A 22,177-nucleotide genomic window follows, 5' to 3' on the forward strand; every position below is an offset into this window, starting at 1 on the left:
CCTTCTCACCTTATTTTAGCATCAATGAAGAACTCCTCCCTCCCCACAAACAAAGCACAGAATTTGCATTTTCCGTAGGAGCAATGCAATGTAGCATCCCAAGTTATTCCACAGAGTTTGGGCTATTAAAAGAGTATACTTGATAATGAACAATTTCAAAAATCATTAACAGATATAAATCCTAGATTATCTTCATCTATTTGACAGAAATAAGTAATTGAAAGGGTAAAAGATGGAGGGAAGGAGAGAGAGAGAGAGAGAGAAGCTGTCAATTGAGTTCTGGAAATCTGGGATCGTAAATTGATAAGCAATATCTCCTAGAATTAATGAATGGGTTTGCAAACTGGGAATTATATAGAATACTTCAGAGGACGTCAGGTAAAAATGCCTGATCTTCAGATTCAGGTAAAGCACTTCTGTGGAATTAGCTTTAGCTTTTCAAGTTCGCAACCTACAAAAGACTTCATTGCTTCAGCACTTTTGTAGCTCTTATTATTCATCTAAGAAGCAAAAACAAATAACGCTAATCTACATTGTCAGGAAATATAGTTGTCGCTCATGCCAGGTTCTTTGGTGGGCTTCAATCTGCACAATTCCAATGTGACTCAGTGGAATTATGCTACATCGACACCCCACCAAAGACTTGGAGAGTTGCTAAGTGCTATGTATGAAACTTCTGTGACCCGACAAATGCGCGCACGACAAAAGCGCGCCGACGAAACCGCGGGAAGAAAACCGCGACGTCATAAACGCGCCCATAACAACGCGCCGACAAAACCGTACCCACAAAAGCGCGATTTAAGTTAAGGTAAGGGTTAGGTTCAGGGTTCGGTTAAGGGTTAGGGTTAGGGTTAGGTTTAGGGTTAGGGTTAGGGTTAGGTTCAGGGTTCGGTTTAGGGTTAGGTTTAGGGTTAGGTTTAGGGTTAGGTTTAAGGTTAGGTTTAGGGTTAGGTTTAGGGTTAGGTTCAGGGTTAGGTTTAGGGTTAGGTTTAGGATTAGGGTTAGGGTTAGGTTTAGGGTTAGGTTCAGGGTTAGGGTTAGGGTTAGGGTTAGGTTTAAGGTTAGGTTTAGGGTTAGGTTTAGGGTTAGGTTTAGGGTTAGGTTCAGGGTTAGGTTTAAGGTTAGGTTCAGGGTTAGGTTCAGGGTTAGGTTTAGGGTTAGGTTTAGGGTTAGGTTTAAGGTTAGGTTTAGGGTTAGGTTTAGGGTTAGGTTTAGGGTTAGGTTTAAGGTTAGGTTCAGGGTTAGGTTCAGGTTTAGGGTTAGGTTTAGGGTTAGGGTTAGGGTTAGGGTTAGGTTTAGGTTAGGTTTAGGGTTAGGTTTAGGGTTAGGTTCAGGGTTAGGTTCAGGGTTCGGTTCAGGGTTCGGTTTAGGGTTCGGTTTAGGATTAGGTTCAGGGTTCGGTTTAGGGTTAGATTTAGGGTTAGGTTTAGGGTTAGGGTTAGGGTTAGGTTTAGGGTTAGGTTCAGGATTCGGTTTAGGGTTAGGTTTAGGTTTAGGTTTAGGGTTATTAGGTTGTCATTAGTTGTTCGTTGAAGGCACGCTGTTGTCGGCACGCTGTTGTCGGTGTGCTTCTGTGCTCATTCGTCAGCGCGATTTCGATCTCACGGTTTTCTTGCCACGGTTTTGTCGCCACGCTTTAGTCGAGCATGCATTTGTCGGTGAACCTGAAACTTCAGCATTAAGTAAGGGGAAGTATGAACTTTGCCTCACAGTTTTTGCCCAGCTTTCGCAGAAAACGAAAGGACACCAGTGAACTGGTGCCTCAACCACATAAGAAGCAAAGCCTGTCTAACAGGCAAGGCAGTCACACCTGGATCTGCAATGCTACAAGCCGGACAACAGCTGTGCTGAAGGGTAGAGGTGGTGAGAGATAAGGGCTGAGATGAAGAAGGGGTAATCCATCGGCCACACTGGAAGGTCCTACTACTCCCATCACCTGCAATACAAACACAGCACATCACCTTGACCAACTATTTCAACTCCATCCATGCCATACCCTCCGATGTTAATGAGGCACACACTTCAGATAGCGCAAGGCTGGGGTGCTCGGGGCCCTCCACATGCCTTGCGGTAGCTGGGGTCAAAAAGGGAATGGGGTGGTTCTATCAGGAGATGGATGGGAAGGAAAAGGCGTTACTACAGGGTTAGCAGGAGGACTGGACAGGAGGCACAAGGAAAACTAGCGTAGCTAAGAATGTACCCAGTACTAGCCCTGAATAACCAGCACTGTACTGGTAGAATAGGTGAAGTTGGAGGGTATGCCATGTAGTTATTGTACTCAATGGAACCATGTACTTGAAATAATCAATATTGTACTAGTTGGCTTGAGTTAATATCTCCTTATGTCAGGTGTAATGTCCTGAGTCTGATGCAGATTGAGTTTAACACAATATTCAGACTCCTTTGTATATAATGTTCATATAATGTTCAGATTCTTCTCTTGTATAAGAATTTATTTAGAAGCTTGGATGAATTAAGGCCCAAAATGGGAAACAACACTGTACTCTTTAACACATCATTCCATCCCTAAGATTGCCCACCTTGGATCTTGGGACATTCAGTTCTTGAATTTAATTATTGATATGTGCCACAAATCTCAATATGATCTGAGCTGATGAAAGCTATATACTCTTGACTCTGAGCATAATAAAGTTCCTGATGTATCAGACCAAAGATCAGTTTAGGTCAACATCTAGAGCCGAGGTGGCGCAGTGGTTAAATGCAGCACTGCAGGCTACTTCAGCTGACTGCAGTTCTGCAGTTTGGCTGTTCAAATCTCACCGGCTCAAGGTTGACTCAGCCTTCCATCCTTCCGAGGTGGGTAAAATGAGGACCCGGATTGTTGTTGGGGGCAATATGCTGACTCTGTAAACCGCTTAGAGAGGGCTGAAAGCCCTATGAAGTGGTATATAAGTCTAACTGCTATTGCTATTGTTTTTACTGTTTGTCTGACTTCACTGAGTTTTCTGAATTTCTTGCATTCTACGATCCTCCAGACTGTAATCAAAATCATTTCAAAATATCAATGAAAATGCCAACTAATTTAAACCAGTACTGTATATAGGGAACGTATTCCAATTTATTAGCTTTCATTTCAACCTTATAAAAACTCGATATTTTTATCCATTGAGTTCCTACTTAAATGACAGTTATTGTTACATTAAGTATTCTAGCTTCTTCCTTTTTTTTTTTCCCTGAAGAGGTATCACGCTCGTGAAAGATTTATCTATTGTTGAATTGTCTTTCGAGTCAGCTGTAATTATATCAGTTTTATGCAGGCCAAGGGCACACCAGGTCAAACTGATGTTCCTTAATGAAACATCCATGTTAAAGAGTCAGGAAGGATCTGAACATCATACAGAGACACCACAAACTTTTTTTTTTAAAACTATGAATGTTGTAAATGGCAAAACAATTTCATTCTGATAATTGGTTGAGTTAAGCGTTAATGTCCTTTTGCATTATTTTTTACAAGGTGGGGCTGAATAATATCTCCAGGGTCCCACACTTCTTTCCAACTCCTCTGCCAGGTGTGCGCAGTATCCACCACCCCAGTCTCCAACTTGCAGCCCTCAACTCTCAGCGCAACATGCAGAAGTGGATTTTCAGAGTGGTGCGTAGAAAGTAGGCAAACCCAGTCACTGGACTATGGGTTTCTTTTTCATTCTCTCCCCATGCATCACTTTGAAAATGTACTTCGTTATGTCTGGTGTTATTCAAGGAAGTTCTTTGCTGAACGGGGAGCTTGTATTGTAGAAGGGAGCTTGGCAGATGTGTAGGAGGTTGCCATGTTATTTACTCACCAGATTGACACAGACATTGATCAATGACCTAAGGTGAGGCAGGAAGGATATGATTGGCTGCCTCTGAAGTGTCAAACAAACCCCTTCAATCAAATTGCTGGCAGGCTCCCATTCAACCTGTCTCCTAGAACACAACGGTAGATGGCATTAAATGGTTAGCCTGGAAAAAGGCAACTGAGAAATAGGAACACCAAGGAAAGTTCAAGATCAAGATCTCAGATGGCAATAACCTGTGTGTCTCAGTGTGATCTTTTTACCTGTTAGTGGATAGTGGAATAAAAAACACTGTAGAAAAAAGTGACTCTGTAAAATGCTGAAATAACCAGCAAAGCATAAATAAGTGAGGAAAAAATGAACATGGTCATATCACACTCCTTACTTTTATAAAGACAAAGCCTTGCAAATGAAGCAAATTTCTAATGTCTAGGACAGTGGTTCCCAAACTTGGCAACTTTAAGATTTGTGGACTTCAACTCCCAGAATTCTCCAGCTAGCTCTTCTGGCTTGATCACCACTTGATCAGTGAGTGCAGCAAAATTTCACAAACTGACTACCTACAACGCCATGACCGCATTGCTAAGACCATTCACTGGAAATTGTGCCAAAAGTTTGGATTTGAATACAGCAAAAACCACTGGGAACATCAGGTTCAGAAGGTTTTAGAGAATGAGAAAGTCAAGATCTTGTGGGACCTCAGAATCTAGACTGACAGGCACTTGGCCCACAACACACCTGACATAACAATAGTTGAAAAGAAAGAAGTATGGTTCATTGACATTGCAATACCTGGAGATGCACGAATTGAAGATAAACAGCAAGAAAAAAATCACAAAGTACCGGGACTTGCAAATTGAAGTTGAGCAACCGTGGAAAAAGAAATTGTTTGTTGTCCCGATTGTAATTGGAGCCCTTGGGGCAATACCTAAAGGGCTACCTCGCTATTTGGAAATTTTAAATTTATCAGACTTGAACATTCTGATTCTACAAAAAAACACCCTACTTGGAACAGCTTATATCCTCCGACGTTACCATAACAGTTCCTAGGTCCTTGGTTAGGAGTCGAGCTGTTGAGGTACCAACCAGCCCCAAAGGCTATGAATCTCACCAAAGATTAACCACATATAATAATACCCTTCCTTCATGGCTTGGAAATTCAGAAACAGATCCCATAGTTTTCTGACAAACACACTTACCTCAAAGTAGGCATCTTGTGAATTTTATTGAACATACGATCCAGTCTTTTCAAGATGAGGATAAGGGCGGGCCTCACTGCCTCAGCTGTCCAGTCAGTGATGGGCAGCATTTCCATGATGTACCGGCGGAGTCCTCGGCTCTCCATCGTTTGGGTATCATAAGGTGCCAGCTTCAAGAGGGAGTGTGCAATCTCTGCCAATCTAAAACCATTGCTCATTAAGAGGAAAATCTAGATTTTGTCACAGGAGCTCTTTTGAGAAAGTGATGAAATATTGTTTAATGGAAAAACTAACTCTCAATAAATAAATGCTATATAGTCCCAAAAGATAACTGATCATCAGTTCGGGATTGGGCGGACTATAAATTAAATAAATAAATAAATAAATAAATAAATAAATAAATAAATAAATAATCACACTGGTGATTCTCACTGTCTGATGCAGCCTTTTCATTCTGACGCACACTAGAAATGTGGCCACCTGAAGACTATGATAGTAAAATAATATAGGAATTTGATATCAGGAGAACACAATGGGCTAAGGGAGTCTGACCTTAAATATTTAACATTATTAAACATTTTTTCTATATTAAATATTTTTCCTGAAATGTAAAAAAAAAAATTTATTTAAATGAAACATACACATATGTACCTATATAATATAATGGCTTAAATAAATTACGGTATTTTTATATCCATACTGCATTCTTAATAATTTTGTTACATAGTAGATTTACTAGATAGAGCAGTGTTTCTCAACCTTGGCAACTTGAAGATCTGGCTTCTGGTCCTTGAGTTTGACACCTCTGATATAGGCTATAATAAGAAAATCTTGAAAACCCACTAGAGATTCTCTCTGTCCAATTCTACATGAAACAAAAGCTCATTTCTTCCTTCCCCAAAATCAGCTCGTATTCTTTTACAGAAAGAGTGGCAGATTCATGCTGCAGAATGGTGGGTGGGAGAAGCTAGATGGGATCAGTGGATACACTGCCACCTGATAAGTTCCTGTTCTTTGATTTCTCAGCTCTCTAAAGGTAAAAGTCTACCTGGTGGAGGATAGGATTGTATGCCTGGAGGTTTCCTACAAACAAGAGCCGAGGTGGCGCAGTGGTCAAATGCAGCACTGCAGGCTACTTCAGCTGACTGCAGTTCTGCAGTTCGGCTGTTCAAATCTCACCGGCTCAAGGTTGACTCAGCCTTCCATCCTTCCGAGGTGAGTAAAATGAGGACCTGGATTGTTGTTGGGGGTGATATGCTGACTCTGTAAACCGCTTAGAGAGGGCTGAAAGCCCTATGAAGCGGTATATAAGTCTAACTGCTATTGCTAAGAGAATAGTCACCCAAGTTCTTGGTGGCCTCCTGGCCTCCTGGCTTTTTAAGGGATGGTGTAAATAAGATTCATCTGACACACAGAATTCACTGTCACTGAAGAGATAGGACTGATTGAAAATGCATAATCTGAAGATGGATGGAATCAAGGCAAGAAATAATCCCCCCTCCTTTTTTTAAATCAGCACAAGAGTTCTGAAACTGATAGAAGGCAGAATCAAGACTGACGGATCTTATTTCCTATCACTACGAAGGAAAGGGGAAGGATCATCGCTGCTGAAATGAAAACCATATTGACTTTATTTATTTTCTTTAACAAAAGCCTCTATATCTAAATATATTTCTGCAAACATTTATCTATATCTCGGGAGTGGCAGGTTATATGTTCCTGATAACCTTCCAACAATCTGTCTTCAGGGATAAGAAGAGTCATAAATATAAATGCCAACCAGGTTGACGAGGCAATAACAAAACAAAAAAAAAACATGCTGAATGATTTCCTGAAAATATACTTAGCTGGGTTTTACACACAGAAATGACAAGATTTATAATTACACATTACATTTCAGCTAATGAGTGACACTGCAGGTGTTTACACCAGAGCAGCTTTTCCATTGTTGTGATTTTACTCTATTTCTTAGTATCTACAATATTTGAAGTGTTTAGATCAGATTTCCCTTTCCCTTTTAATGATATCACCTGAAATAATTTGAAAAAAAAAATCTTATTCTACTTACAATTGAAAGAAGCTTAAGATTCTGCTTTTGTATATTATAGTGCATACTTGTCATTGCTAATGGATAGTCAAATATTTATGGACATTCAAAAACCATACCTCATATGAGACTTAACATCCAGCAGCTCTAAAGAAGTCACCCTGGGCTCTCCAGCCAGGTTCTGTAAAATCTTCAGTCGGGGCCCACAGTGTTTGTAGAACTCAGTGCATATATTCAACAGGGACTCACGAGGTCGCCGAAACTCTTCTCTAGCAATACGTTCATCCAACTCCTCCCGCTGGATGCCTTGGCCTTCCTCTAGCAAATGAAGATTTTCTCTGGATATCAGGGGAAATGCAGAAAGTAGAAATCAAGAGGCAAGAATGGGCTGATATGTGATATCATTGTCATGAATCCTGCCTGCTGACCAGAGGTGGGTTCCTACCAGTTCGCACCTATTCGGTAGAACCAGTTCGTCAAATCTACCGAACCGGTTAGAAGAGGTTCCACCAGTGGACCCGGAAAGCAGGCCACACCTACAGAAGAGCTTCCAAAATTTGTTTGAAATCCACCACTGGTCCTTGGATATGATTATTCTACACCATCATGCTCCTATTTATAAAACTCAGTGCCTCTGTGGAAGGTAAGGATGACTACTGCGTTTGTGGGGCAATCAGAACATTGCGTGTGTTGAAGTTGTTTTAACGCAAACCAAAGATGCCTTTTAAAAAACAAGTTTACATCCTATCCTTATGCATCCCAGTGCTGTGCGAGAGGCAATTTAAGGTGGTTCTGACAAGTGTCGTCGGCATTTTCATATCCGGTCACATGGGCGGCAAGCCACTCCCATCCGGTCACATGGGCGGCAAGCCACTCCCACAAAGGAGGCCACACCTACAGAGTAGGTTCGAACAATTTTTGAAACCCACCACTGCTGCTGACGGAAGGTATCTTTAGAGGAAATGTTCCTTTGCAGGGAAACCATTGCTCGATATTTCTCATAAGAGAAGCAGCCAGAGAAGGCAGAAGCTGTTACTTAAGCAACTTTTGGCTGTTTTTCTCCTGGTATGAAATCTCTGGTATAAAACCATTCAGAATAAAGCCCAGTTTGGGAAGATTGTAGTAAAGGAAATGCATTACAAATTCTAAAGAAAGAAGCTGCCGGCAATATTCCCATACCTGATAAAGTGAAGTTTGGCTCCTTGCTCTGGATACCTAGAATTTAGAAGAGGAAAAACAAGGACAGAGGAATTCAGAAATCATTAGGCAAGGTACACTTTTAGATCAGTGGTGGGTTTCAATTTATTTTACTACTGGTTCACGTGTTCATGCGTGCACAGAAGCATCTGGGTGGGTGGGTGGAGCCCAGTGGTGGGATTCAGCCAGTTCGCACCTATTTGGGAGAACCGGTTGGTAACTTTCTAAGCAGTTCAGAGAACCAGTTGTTGGAAGAAATCTCCTTTTGTTTTTTCCGCATTTTACAGGGCTAATCCTGTAAGGAAGGCAGGAAGGAAACATTTTGGTGTTGTTTCTAGCCTAATCTTTATTGACCTGCGTACAGAAACTGCCTCTCCGGTAAACCCTTATGACATTGTCACAGCTAAGGCGAAGCGCCCATTGACCTGAGTGACCTTGAGCTGGCCACGCCCACCCAGTCACATGACCACCGAGCCCCACCTACCCAGATCGTCATTAGGGCAGAGAACCCGGTTGTTAAATTATTTGAATCCCACCACTGGTGGAGCCACTACCGTTTCGCACAATCCGGCAGAAACCCACCTCTGATCTAGATGAAATACTCACAATACATGCAATAGCAATGGAAGAACAAGGGGATGCTTTCCTCTTCGTGTCCACCCGCCTGATAACACCTGATCTGTATATGAGGCAATTTCCTCTTACACAAGAGTCATATTTGGATGTGGTACTGTATGAAATCCAATGCACCAGCCCCACGCCAGATTGCTTTCTGCACATTTCTTTGAGATAACAATAGTTCTGTTTAAACCTACATATTTTAGACTTAATAAACACATAGAATTATTTAGTATTATATTTGCCAGTGATTAGCTGTGAGTATAGACATATCTAGTGAGCACAGAGGAAAACAGTATCTCAGCTTTGCTTTCTAATGGGGAAACATTTCTATACAAACATCAGCATGTCACTGACCAAATCACACATACTTGGAAGAAAGTCCAAATAAAATTTCAGTAGAAGAAAAGACACGAGGGCTTTCCTTCAGATACTATATTTAAGGATACTATGTAGAAATCATTAAATTGATTGCCTCATATGCATAAATATCCATTAGCTACCATTGTAGGCATAAGTTATTTAAAAGTCTAGACAAAATCATAAAGAATAAAGTCTTGCAGTGGCTTTTCAACCACTGTAATTAAAGACAGTTCTTTAGTTCATGAAGGTATTTCAATTATCATATATTGTTTAAACTAGTGTAAATTTCCATGTAATTTCCAATAGGCAGATGGAAAAGGAGAGAATTTTCACATATTTCTTCCTGTGCAATTCCATCATCTGTTTCAGCTTAGAGCAAAAGCTTGTGGTAGAATAATAAAAAAGAATGTTCTCCATATTTTGCAAGCTCGAACAACTCCTTCACAATGAGAATAACTCTATGTACAATTATTGACAGGTTAGGGATGACCTGAAGTTTGGTATTGCCAGAATGATACCCACTCTGCGAGAGAAGCCCTATGTCTCAGTCACATCACAAGGTCAATTGAGAAGCTCCTACTCTAGCTACTCAGAACTAGAGAGGTAAAGGCGAGATAAAATGCTTCCCTCTTCATCCTGGACAGTGGACGTGGACCGGAAGATGTAGAGAATGCACGCATATTCTGCCATCACATCTAAAACAATAACATTCAAAAGTTCCCCTACTTCTGTCTTCTGCCCCAGTTTAATATGTCATGAAGTGCATTGAGGTGGCCGAGGTGGCGCAGAGCCGAGGTGGCGCAGTAGTTAAATGCAGCACTACTACTTCAGTTGACTGCAGTTCTGCAGTTCGGCTGTTCAAATCTCACCGGCTCAGGGTTGACTCAGCCTTCCATCCTTCCGAGGTGGGTAAAATGAGGACCCGGATTGTTGTTGGGGGCAATATGCTGACTCTGTAAACCGCTTAGAGAGGGCTGAAAGCCCTATGAAGCGGTATATAAGTCTAACTGCTATTGAGAAGGACTCAGACCATTCCCCAGGCAGCTGCAATTTCCAACTCCGGTTCTGGTTTCAGACTAACTTCATTTGTCGTACTGCACAGTAGTCTGATTATTCTCACCCCAGGGCAGTGAGATTACTAAACTCTGGATATACTGTAAGCCTATTTTCATGGGGAGATATATTTTTAGGAATTTCACTTCAGGTTACTAAATGATAGAAATAAATTTTGACATATGACTGTCTTTTCTAGTTTAGTTTAGTTTGGTTTTATTGATCTTGTATGCCGCCCACTCCCGAAGGACTCCGGGCGGCTTACAATAAAACAAGGGAAGGGGATAATACACAGAACAACATATTAAAAAACACAACAGTCACAATTTCCGAGGGGCTGGGTATTTCAAAAGCCCCCCCCCCGGCCTGCTGGAGCAGCCAGGACTTAACGGCTTTGCGGAAGGCCGGGAGGGTAGTAAGGGTCCGGATCTCCACGGGGAGATCGTTCCAGAGGGCTGGAGCTGCGACAGAGAAGGCTCTCCCCCAGGGAGTCGCCAGCCGACATTGGCTGGCAGATGGATTCCGGAGAAGACCTTTTCTATCATGTATTATGTGCCAAATTCTTGTGAGTTTTGAACTGGCTTCTGCTAAAAACAAAAACGAAACAAATAATCATTTGCTGGTTTGATCTAGCAGTTAGACTTATATAGCAATAGCAGTTAGACTTATATACTGCTTCATAGGGCTTTCAGCCCTCTCTAAGCGGTTTACAGAGTCAGCATATCGCCCCCAACAACAATCCGGGTCCTCATTTTACCCACCTCGGAAGGATGGAAGGCTGAGTCAACCTTGAACCGGTGAGATTTGAACAGCTGAACTGCAGAATTGCAGTCAGCTGAAGTAGCCTGCAATGCTGCATTTAACCACTGCGCCACCTCGGCTCAGATCTGATAAGGTAAGTTTTATATTCTGTCCCTATCTGTCCCAACATTCATCTTCTTATGCAATATTGTACAATGTACGGATTATGCAAAAACAACAACAACATTAGTATTAGTAAGGTTTCAATAATACGTTGCAGGGCAGCCTCTGTTAAATACCTGGTATTTGTTCCAGATGACATAGTATGGTTAGCAGTGGTTGTTCCTTTATGGCCTTGGTCACAGCGACTCATCTGAGGTGCAGTCATTGGCCTATTAATGGAAGTAGTAGCAGCAGTAAGTAATTAGTAGAAGTAGCAGTAATAGAAGAATCTTAGTATTGGAAAAGCTATTTGCCTCTGCTTAAATTACAATTAAAGCTTCAACTTGTGGAGCCTCCAGCACATCCAACAAAGAGGAGTTCATCCCCTTACTCATCAATCAACTTCACTGACAGATTGTTCTTAGAGCTGGGAAATTATTCTAAGATTCAACTGGAATTAGCCAACCTATATCTTAAATCTAATATTCGTTGTCCTGCCTTCAGAAGCAACAGAAAACAGGTCTTTGACTTTTTAAATGTAATCTTGTTTTCAGTTATTGGAAGAGGATGATGAGGTCCTTACTCTCAATTTTCTCAAACTGAACAGTCTCAGTTCCTTCAATCTCTCTGCGTAGGTCTTAATTATTAATTATCTCATTCTTTCTCTGTAAGGCCTCCAGAATCAACATAAAACTCACAATACTTCTGACTGTATAAATAAAATAATTAAGTAGAACTATTATTTCTTTTGATGTGGAAACTTTGTTTTTATTGATGTACCCTCATTGGCCTTTTTGTGTTATAGAAGTCTTTTTGGCTGATCTTGAAAAATCTAAGAGGGACAGACTTGGGAAAGAGAACTCCAGGAAACTGTGGCGATACAGGAGATAGTTTGAACTAAATAAGCAAACAAACAAATGAATAATCATGCCATAAATAGGCAATTCCAAAATGACAATACTCATACATGTCTCAAGAGTCAAGCTCAACTTAGGAAACTGTTTGCCTTTACGTGCATTTACCTTTATTAAATGTCATTGTATAACTTTCCAGGAAAAGGAGAACAATACATTCTGGATGGCAAATGCTGAATCTGAATTAATTAATCTGTGATTAAAATCCACCAGATAGATCCTGCTTTGACACTTCCCCCTCACCTCTGGCCTAATTTCGAATGAAATAGACTTGGTGAGGACTTAATTTTCAAATAAATAAATGCAACCTTCTACGTTTTATAATGCAGATGTGAATATTGCTCATTTAAATTCTCGTTCTTGTACCTACATACATTATAGAAACGCATAATGGCATAAAAATTGTTTTCACCGTGGGCAGGAACATAAAATTTCCATCTTCTTCCTCCTTGGACCCTTGCCAAGGTCATGGCAAGTAAGTGGTGTAACTTACCGAGTAAGAACTTCCACGCTGTACAAAAGCGCTTGCAAGGATGTGGCTAGAGCAGCGGTCGCAGCAATCTCTTCTCGAGCAGCTGTCACAGTTTCCACTTGGGAGGTCTGCCTCTTCAGTTTCTGCAAGTAACAGGGCACTAGCGCCTCAAGGACCATCAGCATCTGAAGACTGAAGCAATGGAGATCATGTAACAATGCTATCAATGTGAGGTTATATCCAGAAACAGTGGTGGGTTTCAAATTTTTTTTAGAACCTCTTCTGTAGGTGTGGCCTGCTTTGTGGGAGTGACTTGCTGGCCATGTGACTGGGTGGGAGTGGCTTGCCGGCCATGTGACCGGGTGGGCATGGCCAACTTTTTTTCTTCTTCTCGGCCTCTCGAGCCTTCTCGGTGGTAGCCCCGACCCAATGGAACGATCTCCCCGTGGAGCTTCGTACCCTCACCACCCTCCAGACCTTCCGCACAGCCCTTAGAATCTGGCTATCCCGTCAGGCCTGGGGCTAAAGATTGTGACCCGCCCGAATGGTATGAATGTTGCGTTTTAATTATGTACTGTCTATATGTAAAAGTCTGTTTCCCTCTTTCCTTTTGATTGTGAGCCGCCCTGAGTCCCCCCAGGGAAAAGGGCAGCATACAAATAAACACAAATTCAAATTCAAATTCAAACTTGTAAAATATGGTGAAACTCACTTAACAACGCTCTTGCTTAGCAACCAAAATGTTGGCCCAGAAACTCTGGCATTTGAAGCACGCAAGTCTTAAAGCTGTCAAGTTACAAGACCCTTTCACCTCTAACCCTTTAGAAAAAAACCCCAGGGGTGTTCAAGCTTGACAGCTTTAAGACTTGTGGACTTCAACTCCCAGAATTCCTCCTCCAGTCATGTTGGCTCAGGAACTCTGGCATTTGAAGCACGCAAGTCTTAAAGCTGTCAAGTTACAAGACCCTTTCACCCTTAACCCTTTAGAAAAAAGACCCCCAAGGGTGTTCAAACTTGACAGCTTTAAGACTTGTGGACTTCAACTCCCAGAATCCCTCCTCTCGCTCTTCATCTTGATGATGTGCGGACGGACGGACGGACGGACGGGGGAGCTGGAACCGGTTCTAAACGGCACGGTAGATTTGTGGAACCTCTTCTATAGAAGAGCTTAGAACTGGCAGGAACCCACCCCTGATCCAGAAGTACAATACCCCTCCATTCAAGAGAAACCCATTTTTATCTGCAGGAAAGAGGGCTGTGTACAGTACTTTGTGACTAGTTCTTGTAAATATTAGGACACCATCACAGCCAGAACAAATTTGGATCTGCAAAAAAATATTGGTATTTTTTTTAACAATAACAACATCTTCCAAAAAAATGTAATAAAATGAAACAGAAAATAACTGAAAAAAATGTTAAAGGGCAAGACAGTTTGAGATGGCAAAAAGAAGGAGATTTTTGCTTCCAGTGTGTTATGGTTGAAGCAACCAGCAATAAATGATTTTCCCCTGTTATTCAGAAAAGCCAACTATCATCTAACTGTAGGTTCTATAGCTAAGCCTTAGAAAGGATAAGCACTGAGGAGACAGCGAACATAGGGAGCAGTTTAAAGGCCAGATAGAATAAGCTTTATACCTGGGAATAGTAATGGCCTTTCAATCATTAGACACAAACTTCTTGAATTTCAGGGAAAGAATAAATAAAAGAAAAAGAATAATCCTTGAATCAAGAGGAATGTTTTAAACAGTCTAATAAATTAGCTGTGCAAAGTTAAAATATATAAATTTGAATGATAGATTGTTATCATACTTGTTTGTAAATGCAACTGGGAATTAACCAAGAAATAGTTGTTACCTTCTGAAAGATTCAGGTGCGTATGCCACAACTGTTACACATAACTTGATGGCTTCACTGATTGAAAATGTCAGGTCCTCATTGCCATAACAGAAATCTGAAGTAGGTACAAAAATAGAACATAACAGATACCAACAATAGGTATCGACAATATGGAAATATTGTGCCATGAGAGATAAAATAAATAAACATCTATGGGTTTTTTTGCTTTAGGCAACTGATTCCTGTTCAATCTCCTGCTGTACATTTATACAATACCTATTCATTGTATCAAAGTAGAATTGATCACTAGTGACATATCATGAATTCTATTAAAATTCCTTTCACTTTAGAATTTAACGCTGCATTTTGCATACATAAGGGTAAAAGTTCCCCTCGCACATATGTGCTAGTCATTCCCGACTCTAGGAAAGCCTCCATTTCAAAGCCGAAGAGCCAGCGCTGTCCGAAGATGACTCTGTGGTCATGTGGCCGGCATCTCTAAACGCCAAAGGCGCATGGAACGCTGTTACTTTCCCACCAAACGTGGTCCCTATTTTTCTACTTGCATTTTTACATGCTTTTGAACTGCTAGGTCGGCAAAAGCTGGGACAAGTCACGGGAGCTCACTCCATTATGCTGTGCTAGGGATTCGAACAACCAAACTGCCGACCTTTCTGATCGACAAGCTCAGTGTCTTATCCACTGAGCCATCACATCCCTATTTTGCATCGACATTCATCTTTAAAAAAAGTTAGCACTTCTAAATAAATATTGATGGGATTACCTGATCAGGCTGAAGATTGTAGTTTGAGAAAACATGTTATTATGTGACTGCACAATAAAATTAACTAGGAAAATTCATTAAAACGTAGTGAGAATTACTTCCAAGAAAACCTTTAACATTAGAAAATATAGAGAACAAGATACGATACAAGAATATAAAGGCCAAGAATATAGTTAGAAACAATTTGTATAATACAATTTTTAAGTCAGTTTGGACCTCTTTAGAATTTTGTTTCTTTAAAAATTAAAACACAGGTAGCCCTCAACTTATGACCATAATTGAGCCCAGAATTTCTGTTACTAAGTGAGGCATTTTCCCCATTTTACAATCTTCCTTGCCACAGTTGAATCACTGCAATTGTAAAGTTAGTGACATCGCCGTTAAGTGAAACTGGCTTCCCCATGGATTTTGCTCATCAGAAGGTCGCAAAAGGTGACCTTGGGACACTGCCACCATCGGAAATATGAGTCAGTTGCCAACCGTCTGAATTTTGATCACGTGAACATGGGGATGGCGCAATGGTCGTAAGTGTGAAAAACGGTCATAAGTCACTTTTTCAATGCTGTGGTAACTTTGAATGTTCACTAAATGAACTGTTGTAAGCTGAGGATCACCTGTAAAAAGTGTTTCTTCGTAAAGGAAAATCATAGGGTTTAAAGCAACGATCGGCTTTTCATTTAGTGAATAGGGGCAGATCAGAAGATCCTGCATAGTGTAAGTTGTTGTGGCCCAGCAGGAGCCATTGGAGCTGCCACCAGACTCCGACAGCGAGGGGCCCTATGAGTCGGCTTTGGAGGATGTGGAGAACCCTGGACAGGGTTCTAACTCCATGCAGGGTGCAGAGAGGCTGGTTGGCCACCAGGAGGCGCCTGAGCCTTGAACCAGTGGGGAGGAGACAAGGGAGAGTGAGCCTGAGGTCAGCAGTGAGTTGTTCCTGGATGCCCGGCACCGAGGAGCTAATAGGCGTCAGGAACAGTTGCGCAGTTACAGGAGGTAATTGCACTCAGCTGGTGGTCATTAGGCTCCTCTCCAGACTATAAAAAGGACTGCTTGTACACATGCCCCTCTTGCAGAAGTCAACGCAGGAACTAATGCCGGAGAACATTATTGTGAGCTTGGCAGGCTGGATTGCTGCCAAGCCTTATCTGTGCTGGATTGCTGCCCAAGCTTCTCTGTGCTGGTTTGCTTCCAAGGACCTGTCTGTCTGTCCATTAAATGGCGTAACTTATCTTTGGCTCGGAGTGTGTTGGTGTGGGATGAGGGGGGTCAGAACAGTAAGTAATGTAGTATGATCCTGTCCATTTTTTTAAAAAAAAACTGTTTAAATTAGTTTTTTATTCAACATTTCAGTGCTTATGTTATCGGGAAAAAAGAAAGCAGAAATACATTTATTTCACAAGAAAAATGGCAATTTAAAAAATAAATAAATTTAAAATACCTAGTGATTTCAGGGGCTTTTCTGCTTTCACCAATTCTAGAATATCTAGGTTGTCAGAAGTATTTCCTTCTAAGGACTGTAGGAGATCGAAGAGGCACTGAGCAGACACTCCCTTGGTGGGTCCATTGTATGCAGCATCCTGCAGTAAAGAAAGCGTTTTTGTTCTATTCACTTGTTTGTTTATGTTCTGGATTTCAAGTCTGCCCTATTCCAAAAAGACTCTGGGCGTCTTACAACTTTAAAAAGGATGCACAATGTTGTTGTTTTTTAAAAAGGAACATCAATATCCAGTAAAAACCACTTATATCCCACTCATACATTTATGTCAACTGAAGTAAGCAATACCAGTTTTGGATATGTGAAAATTTTATACAAGAGTTACAAACTTTAATCCCTATATTCAGAAGGTTATTGTCAGCCTCTGATTTGCTGTTGCTTCGGCTGCCATGAAACGGGGAGGGAGGGCATGGTATTTGGGAGGGGTTACTCATTGTGCTGGAGGAAGGTTCTGGAGTTCAGCTGCCTGTCTGACTACGCATGCGTAGGAGATTCCCGCCAGGACTAACGGCACCGACATTCCATCTTCATGATGCCTTTTGACGTTATCTCACACCTGACACTTGGGAGAATTATGATTGGACTGTAGCTGTGATGCCAAGGGGAGGGGAATGGCTATTCTATATATCAATCGCTTTCGCGCCTAAATAATCAGACTTCGCTTCGCTATGCCTTTAATCATTTACAATTAGTAAAAGTACACTTGATTTCTACACATGGAGTCTCGTGGTCTTCTTTCCTAATTATCTAATGGAGAGGTTCTGACAGTTATATAATAAAATCTAAGAAATCCCAAGGTGGTCTGATTTTGTGAAATGAGCTGTGTAAAATCAAGGTGATGAGTGGGCAACCTTGATGGTGGATGGAACAAATTATTTCATTTTGTATTGTTTTAAATATTCTTCTATTTAATTGCCAGCCACCATCTTCCTATAGCAGTGTTTCTCAACCTTGGCAACTTGAAGATGTCCGGACTTCAACTCCCAGAATTCCCCAGCCAGCATTCGCTGGCTGGGGAATTCTGGGAGTTGAAGTCCAGACATCTTCAAGTTGCCAAGGTTGAGAAATACTGTCCTATAGACTGAAGATACTCTTTGCTGTAATAATGAAGGTATTATTGATGACATAGTCACCAATTTACTCCCATTTACTCAGAACTATGCTTTTTCTGTCATGTCCAAATATTCACTTTAACTAGTGCATGCTTAGGCAAAAATGACAGCATTAGAAGATTTTTATTTATGTATAATACCATTTAAATTATGCACAGATCAGTGGTGGATTAAAAAAATTTTTTACTACCAGTTCTGTGGGCGTGGCATGGTGGGCATGGCGTGGCTTGGTGGGCATGGCAGGGGAAGGATATTGTAAAATCCCCATTCCCTCCCAATCAGCTGGGACTCGGGAGGCAGAGAATAGATGTGGGCAGGGCCAGTCAGAGGTGGTGTTTACCAGTTCTCTGAACTACTCAAAATTTCCGCTACCTGTTCTCCAGAACTGGTCAGAACCTGCTGAATACCACCTCTGGCACAGATGTGTCTCTCCACGTAGACACAAAAGGCTGGATGTGCAGGGCAATATCAATGTTCTGTTAATGGGAGAATGTCAGCCTTGAATTTTCTAGACAGGAGACAGAATTGCTGAAAATGTGAGCAAGCCTTCAAGGAATAAGTCAGTGTTTCTCAACCTTGGCAACTTGAAGATGTCTGGACTTCAAGTCCCAGAATTCCCCAGCCAGCGAATGCCAAGGTTGAGAAACACTGGAATAAGTTAAGGTTCTCTGCATAAGAGAGTCAGTAAAAAAAGAGTGTGTAGGACTGAAGGACTTTGTTGTTGTTGTTGTTGTTGTTGTTGTCTGGGTGTTCTCAACTATGGCCTGTAGCTCCTTAGGAGGTTACAAGTAATGTTGACATTGGCCTTAGTGTGGTTGTCAAGATCAAGAATCCTAAATTCACGAACTGATTTCCCAGCAGCTTCTGTTTCCGAGCAGAAACACAAGGGTCAATGAATTGCCCAGAGCATTGCAATTCTTAAAAAATATATTCTCACACCTCAATTGCAATTTCAGCATGGTCAGACCAGGGGGGGCCTTTGCCCAGGTTCGCCTGGTGCACCAGTTGCGACCCTATCTGGATCGGGAGGCCCTTCGGATGGTCACTCACGCCCTCGTCACCTCAAGACTGGATTACTGTAATGCACTCTACATGGGGCTGCCCTTGGAGAGTGTTCAAAGACTTCAGTTAGTCCAGAATGCAGCCGCGCGAGCGATAGTGGGCGTACCTAGGTACACCCACGTTACACCTATCCTCCGTGAGCTGCTCTGGCTTCCCATTGGTCTCCGGACATGCTTCAAGGTGCTAATCGTTCCTTTTAAAGCCCTACATGGTATAGGACCTGGCTACCTGAGAGGCCGCCTCCTGTTGATTTATCCAGCCCCATTCTAAGCTATGAATGTTGTGGAATTTTAATGTTGTTCTTTAATTTTTTTGTATGTTTCCCCCTCCCTTTTTTATCTGTAAGCCGCCCTGAGTCTCTCGAGAGTGGGTGGCATACAAACCAAATAAAATGAATGAAAAATGAATGAAAGAATGAAAACAATTTTCACACAGCAGTTGGTTGACACTCACGGGAAATTCCAGAAGTGGAGCGACACTAGCAAACAGCTGCAGCACAAAAGGCTTACGGTGTAGAATGTAAAACTGGTGGCAGGCAAATTCGATTGCTTGACGGAGCTGTGGGTTACTTTCATAGTCGGCGTAGACCTGGGAAACAAGAAAATCCTTAGGAGTTCGCATTTGTTGCCAAGAGGCTGGAGGGTCATCTTCAAAAGCTACATTGGGACTCAAAGCAGTCGTGATAAAAGAATTAACGAGGTGCAATGAACAAGGAGATCATCAATGGATCCTTTGGAAAGTTTGACCTGGCAGGATAGCCTAATGACTTAGCAGTAGTAGTAGCAGTTAGACTTATATACCGCTTCATAGGGCTTTCAGCCCTCTCTAAGCGGTTTACAGAGTCAGCATATTGCCCCCAACAATCCGGGTCCTCATTTTACCCACCTCGGAAGGATGGAAGGCTGAGTCAACCTTGAGCCGGTGAGATTTGAACAGCCGAACTGCTGAATTGCAGTCAGCTGAAGTAGCCTGCAGTGCTGCACTCTAACCACTGTGCCACCTCGGCTCTTAGTGGTGGACTTCTTTTTAAAAGAAGCTTACCTGCAACATAGTGGGAAGGATCCACTGGTAACCACTGAGGGAGAAGAGGTGGTTGAAATGTACAGCTGTGTTGATCACAGTAGCGGCGTACTGCCTCAACAATGCGCTGTCCTCTGGGTGTAGGATCAGGGCTCCATTAAATACATTCAGGAACAGCATAATTTCATCCCCCCAAGGAAATTCACTGGGCATTCCCAGAAACATCTCTTCTAGCAATTTAATCCATAGGCTTTTTTGAAGGGTATCCAGACCAAAGAGTTCCTTGCCAGCTAAGAGAACAAGGAGAACAATGTCGTGTTAAAATGAAGCAGCTTATTTTAAAGAGAGATATCAGAGTTTCCTTAAAAAAATCTCCAGAGGTATTCATACGCCAATGTATTAAAATAGGGCTTGCTGCATTAATTAACTTTGGTTATAAAGAGATCATAGATTCTTGTTCTATTTTGCTGATCTCATGTTAAACCCATTCAGTACTATTAAACAATTATGGTGATGCTGTCTATGGATATTTAATTGTTTTTTTTTAGCAGATTTCTTTAAATTATTTTTTGGATAGTTAATTGTTTTTAAGCAACCAAATTACAGTCTTGTTTTGGTGGTTCAGAAGACTATCAGTAATATGTTTTCCATATAGTTAGACCTGGTTATTACTTGTAGGGGATGAAGACCTGAAATCCTAGTAGCTTATATTGGAAAGTAAGATAAGAACACAAGCGAATAATGGCAAACCAATTCTTGACTGTCAAAAAATGTCTATTTAGCCACCTGGATCAGGGCCGGATTTTCCTATAGGCTAACTAGGCTTCAGCCTAGGGTCTCAAGATCAAGAGGGGCCTACATTCAAATTGTTAGCAAAATTAAAATTACACTATTCTAAAAACAGTGAACACTAAAACACTGAACCGAAAATAAGGAGAAATTCTACGCATATGACTAATAAACAAACATAAAAATGTATTGGTTAAGATCGTTCCAGCGCCGTTGCAGTTGGGGAGCCCGCCCACGTTCCCGGCACCGGCGGTCGGGCGAGAGGCGCGGCCGCTCCCAGTAGCCGCCCTGTTGACGCGGAGCCCACCAGCGGCCAGGCAGGTGAGGGCGAGGGGGCCGAGCCGGGCAGCTGAGCGCAGCAGGGGAGGCGGCTGGCCTCGCTGCCTTTGCCGCAGAGCAGAGCCGCCCTCCGTCGGGAGGCCAGCTATATATATTGATATATATTGATGTATATCACAGTAATGATGTAGTTTATTGTCTCTCATGTAATTTACAAACTTAAAAATGGGAGGTGAAAGGGCCTCATAAGTGGAATAGCCTAGGGCCTCTTTTCATCTAAATCCGGCCCTGATCTGGAATCAAGCTCAGCTCGAGGGAGGCTTAGTGGTACCTTGTGGATCATTGAAGAGTGAGAATTCTGCATCGATTGCACTCCGGGGAAATGAAGGCAAACGAAGAAGGTCTTCTTGCAACAAAGACACATGGGACTGCTTGTGAGCCACAGGAATCTTCTGAGTCAGAGAAATGAGAAACAACACTCGGCCCACTTCTTCTAATTTACGGGTAAATACCTAAAAAAAACAGCCAGGCAATGATTAAAATAATTGTTGATCCAAAACCAAAACAAAAAAATAATAATTGTTATCAATTGATCACGCATTGTGCCCCACAGTTGTTTATGAGGAGGAGGAGGAGAGTGTTCATAGTACAAAGATATCTGAGAGGCATAAACTGGAGGAATAAGGGATTATTCTTATTAGTGTATGGCATTTTTAAAGTAGCAATAGCAATAGCAATAGCAATAGTTAGACTTATATACCGCTTCATAGGGCTTTCAGCCCTCTCTAAGCAGTTTACAGAGTCAGCATATCGCCCCCACTGTCTGGGTCCTCATTTCACCCACCTCGGAAGGATGGAAGGCTGAGTCAACACAGTGCTCAAGGAATTGAGAACTGGGAATAAGTAACCAATTTTAGTTCCATGCTCTGCGAGCCGTCACTAAGAACTATCAGAATGAATAAATAATTAGTAATAACTACTCTACATCTAGAACATGGATCAGAAGCAAATAATCTGGAGTGGAAAAAAGAATGGAGAAATTATCATAGTTAGATGGAATATGTTAATGTAATTTACATTAGCCGAGGTGGCGCAGTGGTTAAATGCAGCACTGCAGGCTACTTCAGCTGACTTCAGTTCTGCAGTTTGGCTGTTCAAATCTCACCGGCTCAAGGTTGACTCAGCCTTCCATCCTTCCGAGGTGGGTAAAATGAGGACCCGGATTGTTGTTGGGGGC

At 41.8% G+C, this 22,177-nt stretch overlaps 1 protein-coding gene across 1 annotated transcript in view; it reads right to left on the minus strand.

Moving 5' to 3' along the window:
- UNC80 (unc-80 subunit of NALCN channel complex) overlaps positions 1-22,177 on the minus strand; it is a 158,316-nt gene that overhangs the window by 21,835 nt on the left and 114,304 nt on the right. The window contains exons 43-54 of the mRNA XM_087706462.1: positions 21,272-21,452; positions 19,894-20,162; positions 19,306-19,440; positions 16,622-16,760; positions 14,418-14,514; positions 12,585-12,755; positions 11,315-11,407; positions 8,223-8,258; positions 7,163-7,381; positions 4,997-5,197; positions 3,804-3,927; positions 1,811-1,936 (exon numbers count right to left, since the gene is read on the minus strand). Of these exons, the coding sequence (XP_087562588.1) occupies positions 1,811-1,936; positions 3,804-3,927; positions 4,997-5,197; positions 7,163-7,381; positions 8,223-8,258; positions 11,315-11,407; positions 12,585-12,755; positions 14,418-14,514; positions 16,622-16,760; positions 19,306-19,440; positions 19,894-20,162; positions 21,272-21,452 (1,791 nt within the window). The remainder of the gene's footprint in view (positions 1-1,810; positions 1,937-3,803; positions 3,928-4,996; positions 5,198-7,162; positions 7,382-8,222; positions 8,259-11,314; positions 11,408-12,584; positions 12,756-14,417; positions 14,515-16,621; positions 16,761-19,305; positions 19,441-19,893; positions 20,163-21,271; positions 21,453-22,177) is intronic.

This window comes from Thamnophis sirtalis, unplaced genomic scaffold, assembly GCF_051295495.1.
Source record: "Thamnophis sirtalis isolate CommonGarterSnake01/CBP01778 unplaced genomic scaffold, rThaSir2_p1.2 scaffold_1, whole genome shotgun sequence".
NCBI classification, from domain to species: domain Eukaryota; kingdom Metazoa; phylum Chordata; class Lepidosauria; order Squamata; family Natricidae; genus Thamnophis; species Thamnophis sirtalis.